The 7,965-nt window shown below is 32.4% G+C and overlaps 1 protein-coding gene across 1 annotated transcript; it reads right to left on the reverse strand.

Annotated features, from left to right (window-relative positions):
* Positions 1-410: 410 nt before the first annotated feature.
* LOC142608878 (protein trichome birefringence-like 19) lies at positions 411-1,960 on the reverse strand. The gene is made up of 2 exons (XM_075780539.1): positions 1,474-1,960; positions 411-1,379 (listed from the first exon to the last, which is right to left on the reverse strand). Exons 1-2 carry the CDS (start codon positions 1,939-1,941, stop codon positions 570-572), a joined length of 1,278 nt encoding a protein of 425 aa, XP_075636654.1. The 5' UTR covers positions 1,942-1,960; the 3' UTR covers positions 411-569.
* Between the last annotated feature and the right edge of the window lie 6,005 nt (positions 1,961-7,965).

The raw sequence follows: 7,965 nt of genomic DNA on the forward strand, positions 1-7,965 counted from the left end.
TGATGCAGGATTTATGTGTCAAAATAAATAAACTAAATTTTTTAGGGATAGGATATAGTCAAAATCCCTTACTGATTGCTTGGGGAAGCACCCACCAGCCTCCACTAAAAGAACCTTGTAAATATCCTCAGCTAGAAAGAAAGGTATTTACTCCATCACCCTTTTACTCTATAATTTTACTTGATAACTGACTTGCTCATTGATTGCCTCTAATTAACCCCGCTGCTTGGTCTCTGACCTAGTAAGTAAACCATTCTTGTTTTGCAAACTACCCACAGGTGAATCCAAGTATGTCTGACCTCTGAGTTAGCTGGAATCTTTGTTGTGGTTCCCTTTTCTTTTCCACCCACCTACATAAACTAATTGAGAGTATAGTTGAACAACGGGATAATCACAGCAGATAGAATCTAAATTATGTCCAACAACATTTTCTCTTTTCTGATGAAAGACATTTATACGATATGCAAGTACATGTGAACCCATAAATGTTTTAGTGTAGATTATATAACATCCTTACTGCGGTGGAAAGAATAAATATATAGTACAGTGACATGTATAAAAACATTTCCCTAATCATTTTTCTGTAGTTTCCTTCCCAATGTTAACTGACCTTCCCTCTTCAACATATAAAGCAAAAACTCATTCCATGTGTCAATAGGACCCGGCAAGCACCAGTGGACACAGTCGGCTATTGTTATATTCTTATCTTGGGAGTGTCCATAATGGTTTGGATGCCCATCTGGCCGCAGCAACATGGCTTCAGTTGCATCTAGCAACCTAAATTCTAAACCTCTCTTCCTCCCTTCCTTTGTTGCAGCTCTTTGTTCCTCCATTTGAGTCAAGTACATATCCATAATATATTGATCCACCCTCAGTTCTTCCTTGGTAAAGGGCTTTGTCCTCACACAATTCCCTCCTTTATTCCAGTCTCCATTCTCAAAGTGTCCTGGAGAAAATGTCCTCAAAAATGTCACCCCCTTGTAATCTTTAAGGCTTAGAATGGTTCTAAAAGCAGTTCGAAACGCCTTCCTGTATCCGTAGTACTGTGTGAGGTCTGTGATGTTCTCTTGTTGGCACTTAAAGCACCCAACAAGCTGATCATTTTCATAAAACATCAATGGTCGAAAGAACCATTGTCCGGCTGAGATGATTACATAGTCGAATGTTGTAATCTCGGCTGCCCATGCTTCATCAACCCTGTCTAAGTAGAGGTTCATGATGCTGCTGTAGGAATGACCATTGGGGTCTGCATCACTGGCTCTAACCAGGAATGGAGACCAGAGGGTTGCTAATGTAAAATTGTAGTCAGCATAAAACCAGCGTTTGAAATTTATTGTGTCTGATGTATAATTGAGAGTGATATCCTCAGGATGAACCACCTGAAAGATGCAGCACAGAGGTTATGTTGTGAGCATGCAATCATTCTTCAAGCAAAAGGGAATTTTGGCTAGAGTGAGTAATTGAGCTACTTACACCAACCAAGAGACACAATAATGATTGCATTTGGTTCCTTCCTACAGAGTCACCGACAAAGGCTATTGATTTCCCTCTGACAAGCTCCAAAAACTGAACAGCATCAAAGAGAGGAAGCTCACATTCATCTGGTTTCCACCTCCAGTTCAAGAACTCTGTATTGGTTCTCCCAAACTTCATGCAGTTTTGCTGATCAATGATAAGATCACAAGTTTCATTTGTGTAATAAGGCCCCTGAGAGAATGGAACCCATTTTCCACTAAATACATCACATTTCTCCTCAGATTCTATGCTTTTCAGATCGTTGGTATTGATCTTAGGAGAGGGCAATGGTGACTCTGAATCATTGTTTAAGCAAAGAGGGATTATTGTGAGGACGATCAAGGTAAGGGCTAGTAGGAAAACCTGTTTGGGGATGTTAGGTGTTGTGTTTTTTTCATTGGGAAGTTCAATATCATGAAACTTCATGGTGGAGAAGTGTCACGAAAGATACTTTGCATTCAAGCTATAATATATATATGGTTTCAATAATGATGTGGTTTGATGATTTGTATGAACTCTTGATTATATTATATTTGTATTATTAATTTCATACTCTTTGAAGCTGAATAGAAATAAGATTGGTATACCAACCAAATACCCCTCATAATTTGTGTTTTTTTTTTTTTTTTTGGTGAGGCATCATGATTCATAATTAATACTAACGTGTAAAGGAAAAAGACACTTCCAATTAATTTTTTAATCATGCTTAACTGTTTTAGAAATTTTATAAAAATTAACCAAAATAAAATATAATTGCCCCACATGTGCATTTGATCATCAGTGGTTTGCCATGCACCGATGGACAAGAACATACAAGTGCATGCTCTAGTGAAATTTTATTAAAAGGTTTTTTTTAATTTAAATTTTTTATATTATTATTATTTTAGAAAGTTTATTATTATTATTATTATTATTATTATTATCAATGTTTAGATTTGCAAAACGAAAAAATTGAAAAGCTATTAAATTTTAAACTATGTTCTTTAGAATTTACACTGGGTTGTGTGCTTCTATTGTTCATAAAACCCTGTCCAATAGATTTGTTCTTGTTTGCTGTTTTCCAAGTTTTGCCAAATAAGTAAAAAAAAAAAAAAACCTGGCAGAAAAAACTGTGATTGATGGTCAAAATTGTATGATATTTCTCAGTTAAAATTAATCATAATAATTAACTATGATATATTCTATTTATTTTACTTTTAATAATATGAGTAATACTGTGAACATTACTATATTATAAAACGTCATATCAAATAATTTTTTGTAACTAAATTATTGATGGAAGAAATTCATAAAATATTAACATTAGAACAAAGAAGGTGTATATTAAAACATGGGTTTCCATCGAAAGAGTTTATCAAGATAAGCTAGAAGAATCTTCTTTTAAATAAGTATTACAGATGCATGTTTTTTACTAGTACATGAACAATTATTACTGAATGTATTATGTATGTATTTAAGTTTCCTAAGTTTTCAATTTCTTACAAAAATTGTAACATTGGACAAGAAACTATTTAGCTCTATAAGAAAAACGAGTGCCTAAGCCTAACGTAGGTTACGCAAGGTTGACTGTTCTTTACTTCTTACTAGCACTTCCTTCAATTTAGTGACTTCATTTCTTCTATAAAAAAAAAGTGTCTTCATTGCCTTGTTTGGTTTTTGCATGTTAGAAATTGGTAAAAATATATTTTTACTACTTTATTTATGGAGTATTATCTTTTCAGTAAAATAAAAATAAATTAGTGAAAATACACATTTGTGTTAGTATGGACTAATTGATGCTAGTAGGATGTAACTTGTAAGTTATCCATTTCATGATTATTGCTTTTCATTATTAAATTAAAATACAAATTGAATTTTAATGTAGACAAATCTTAGATTTTTCAGTTAATAATAAAAAACTTTTATTGAACTACCTGCAACCCATAAACATTCAAAAAACTTGAAAATAATAATTTTACCATTGTCTGCCATACGAAATAGAATTTTTCCTGCCCCTACTAGCTGCTTATTAAGCTATCATTCTCACTGCAAGTTATAGATTCAAGCTATATAGGTTGTCGGTCGAGTTGGTACATATAAATTAAAGATTTGTCATTTGAGTTGTACTATTATTACTAAATCCTATCTGTTTTATTTCTTTGCCTTCCTCTGGGTTTCAGGTCAGCATCTGATTTTATTTTATATAAGAAAAAGGTTGGTTAGGGAGTCAATTTCTTTTCTAATTGCTGAAGATGGTGGTTGGAATTTTTAAGTTTATTTCACTTGTACAACTGATAATATTAATAAGCAATATAATAATGGCTGTTCCTCTCCAAAGATATAGTGAGGAGTCAGGACAGCTTCCCCACTTAATTAATATTCAGTGATCTTACTTTTATTGGCTTGACTAAATATTAATCAGAGCTCGATGCAGCTATGTGAGGTAGATTAATAGTTTATGATCTTTTTGAGACTGCAACTTCTATAATCCTACATCCCTATGTGCATGGTAAAAGGCCCAAATTCTATAGGGTTCGTTGGTTTAATAATTTATTAGTTAGCTTATTTAAAGTTAATTTATTTACTGCTTTTCAGATATTTATTTTTGGACAAAACTTAGGTACAGTACTTTAGGTGTTGTTCCTAAAGTTCCATCTTAAGATATAGTCATGTGGCTACTTAACTAAAAAATACACTTTTATCCCATGATAATTTTTCTCGCATGGTAGAATTTTAAAAAAATGAATCTAAGGAACAACACTTAAGTACTGTACCTAAGTGTTGCTCTTCATTTTTTGAGTATAATTACACTTTATCTAGTTTATTTTTTAAAGTCAAACTAAATAGTTAATTACTTGTCTGTTACACACAAACATTCAACCAAAGTGGTCTTATTTAGATAAGTGAAGTAGTCTCCTTGAATTTCATGTTAAGTATTATGAATGTGTTACTTGACACTAATATTAAGAAAATTAAAATGAACATGACTCTAGATGCTTGGCTTAAAATTATATTACAATTAGAAGCTAATTTGTATTCAATTTTAATTTTGATTATGCTTCATCTTTAATATATTATATATAATAATATCATAAATTTAAGGCTAAAATGAAAATTGCAGCCTTTAAGTTTGATTGAAACTCATTTTAATTTTCTAACTTTACTTTTGAGTCTTTTAAGTTTCAAATTTATTTAATTCAAATCTTTTGTCCAATTCCGTTTTTAAAAAATGCTATTAAGTATACAATTAACTAATGAAAAACATTTTTTACACAAAAAAATCTATAAAATATTTATATTAATTTTGTAGTATTTTTCATGTGAAATAAATTTTTTTTAATGAAATTTTTTTAACAAAATTGGATAGAAGGCCAAATTGAATAAATTTGAAATTTAAAGGACTTAATTGAGTAAAAGTAAATTTAAAAGACTGAAATAAATTTAAGCTAAACTTAAAATGTGTAATTTGCATATTAGATCAAATCTCAGTATTCACTTTTTAGACTTTGGCCAAATTGCTAGACACAGAAATATATTTCTTCATGATTATGATATGACCGAACATGGCTACCTATATTCAGAGTATTCAGCAATTATTAGGTTGAGTTTGAGTCACTTCTTTCTTGGAAGTCATGGCCGGAAATGATTAGAGTTTTGATGATGGTGCACCAAGTAACACTATTGGCGTAGGTTGGAAGCGAAGTAATAGATGATTACGAAGTGCAATGCTTTTAGATTAAAGGCTAATTATTTCATTCAGCAAAAAAAAAAAGGGCTAATTATTTCAATCACCATTTCACATTTATTTTTGGTTTGAGAAATATGGTGCTGTTGGTAGGCTATCTTTTTCCATTTTTTGTCACATGTATTATGGGACCAACATTAAAGATTTTTAATTAATATGGGCATATCTGTCACTGGTGTGGGAAGTAGCTTGGAATTGCTAGATGACAATTTACAATGTGTCATTTCAGATACATATGCCCAAAGAAGCATGAATTATTCTTCATTCCCCTTTACTCTGTACTTTGTCTGAATGTTTCTTCTAAATTATAGACTTTGTCAGAACTCAGAATGTTCATTTGCCTATTAAAAACATTCAGATAAAAAAGGAAGGAAAAAAAAAAAGGCAATGTATTGTGTAGAAAGCTCATAGTGAGACAAGAAAAAAATCAAAACTGATCTCGTTTGAATGCTTCTAAGGCAAGTGACAAAAATAGAGGTCCCTCCTCGATCGCTCTTTCCCTTTTTCTCTATTATCATCTCCATTTTAAGGCGATTGGTTTTTGCTAGCAAAATTAGTTGCAAATAGGCTCCTTAATAAGTATACATTTTTGGTGTTGACACTACATTTTGCAACCCGTATTTAACCTCACGTAAAAGGTAAAATAGTAATTTCACCTTAAAAATATGTATCTTGACTTTGGTCATTAGATTCTTAATTTCATTTCATTAAAATGATCTTGATATTCTAATGATCAAATCAATTGGTCATAAGCCCTAATCGGACCATCAGATTGAAAGTTATCATCAAATCAAGTTTTAATGGCTGAGATACACTATCACAAATTGAGTCCAACCATATGTGATTATGAACAATTGATTCCCATTTATTATAATTATAATCAATTTGAAATTAATGATGTGTCATAATTTGATTGGCTAAGACTGCATATTATGGTATGATTGCACACACTTAATTAATTAGATCATCAAATATTAATTATTCAATAAGTAATTTGTGTAATTATCTTTTTAATTAGGGTAAATTTGGAATGATTAAGTCTGAAATGGGAGTGATTGGAGCATATTAATGTTAATTGGAAACTAATTTGGGATCTATTAATATTAATTGTGATGAAATTATTTTCTAACAAATGACCTCTGCTCACCATTTTTTTGATATCTCTCAGAATATTTTGAATTTGTAAATGAGGTTAATTTTCCTAAAAACTATACATTCGGGGCTTCAATTTGAGTACAAGAATGAGACAATTCCAATCAGAATTGAGTAAGATATTATTTTTTGAAGTTGACTCTACAGGCTGTTACAGTAGTTACGGGAAAATCGAATTTTGCTTGCTCCTCACTCCCACCAATCTTTATATTTAATGCACTAGATTTTCCAAAAGGCTATAATAAGGTCTAGGTTCATGATTTTTTGTCAACTCTCATTAAATGACATTCCATTCATATTTTCTCCACCACAACAAAAACCCCATCTCTTCTCCTCTCTTGAGTTCTAGTGAAGTTGAGTAGTCTTGTCATATCTTGGTCTTCCTGAGACTCAAGGTATTGAGTGAAACTCACTCTTTCTCTCTTAGCTCTTCTTTTCCTCCACCCTTATGATCTTTACCAAGAATCTCATCCTCCACCGTATGGATATTGCATGAAGGTATTGTTGAGGACTCTTTTTTCACCCCCACGTGGCACTATTTCATTGGCAACCCATGCCACATCAACATGTCATTGATTTTTTGGGTAAATCTATTTAAAACCCAAAATAAGCTCATATTTCATTCAACTACATGGATTGGGCTCACATGACCCGTAAGATCCTTACTTCAAGAGGCGGATTCATAGTTCACATTTCCTTTTCATAAATTAGGATCATAACCCATGATACCGTCAACATCAACATATAGATTAGGCTCACACAATAAATCAAAGTTCACGACCCATATTATCTCTCTTACACTCATGGCAAGCAGCTTTTCCAACAAAAGCCCATATTTACACAAAATGATAACAAAACCCAAGGTATATCATCTCATCTTCGGCTTATGATCCAAGCTCATAAGTCTCTTTGGGGAAACTTTGGGAGTCGTGGTTTGGAGAGCCAAGAGGTATGTTTAGTAAAGCTCCAGCGATTCAAAGTTGATAAAAGAAACATGTTGCTTGGCGTGTTTTCTCCAACTCCCTGAACTCTAACGAGTCTGTGTGTAGCGGGTAACATATGGTAAGCATCTCTTATCACATAGCACTTAAAATGATAAAATTCTTCATTGCTCTTTTTCGAAAACTTAATATTCATCATATGACAAATACTCAATATCCACAGCTATCTAAATGTTGAGAAAATAACTGTTCATTCAATCTCCAGTTGTTGCTATACAAATGAACAATTATTTTCTCTGATTGGCTATCTCTAATCTCCAAATATATAGAATACTCATGATATCTCTAATTCACAGCTGCTGTCTGCCATAATTAGACCAAATGTCCCTCTACCAGCTACTAGAGCAGAGCATTAAATGCTATTCTTGCTTACCAAGATTAAGTCACAACACAATGAGGCCTTGACTAAATCGCTAAAGCTTCATTAAATATTAACCAACCATGTTCATCTTAGCTCACAAGACTAAATCGCAAGGGATCCAAAGAAATAAATGGACGTTCCAAGACTCGGCCATGTTCATCTTAGCTCACAAGCCTTCTCACGATTTGGAGGTGTTCCTCACCACTGCATGG

This window comes from Castanea sativa, chromosome 1 (assembly GCF_040712315.1).
Source record: "Castanea sativa cultivar Marrone di Chiusa Pesio chromosome 1, ASM4071231v1".
NCBI classification, from domain to species: Eukaryota; Viridiplantae; Streptophyta; class Magnoliopsida; order Fagales; family Fagaceae; genus Castanea; species Castanea sativa.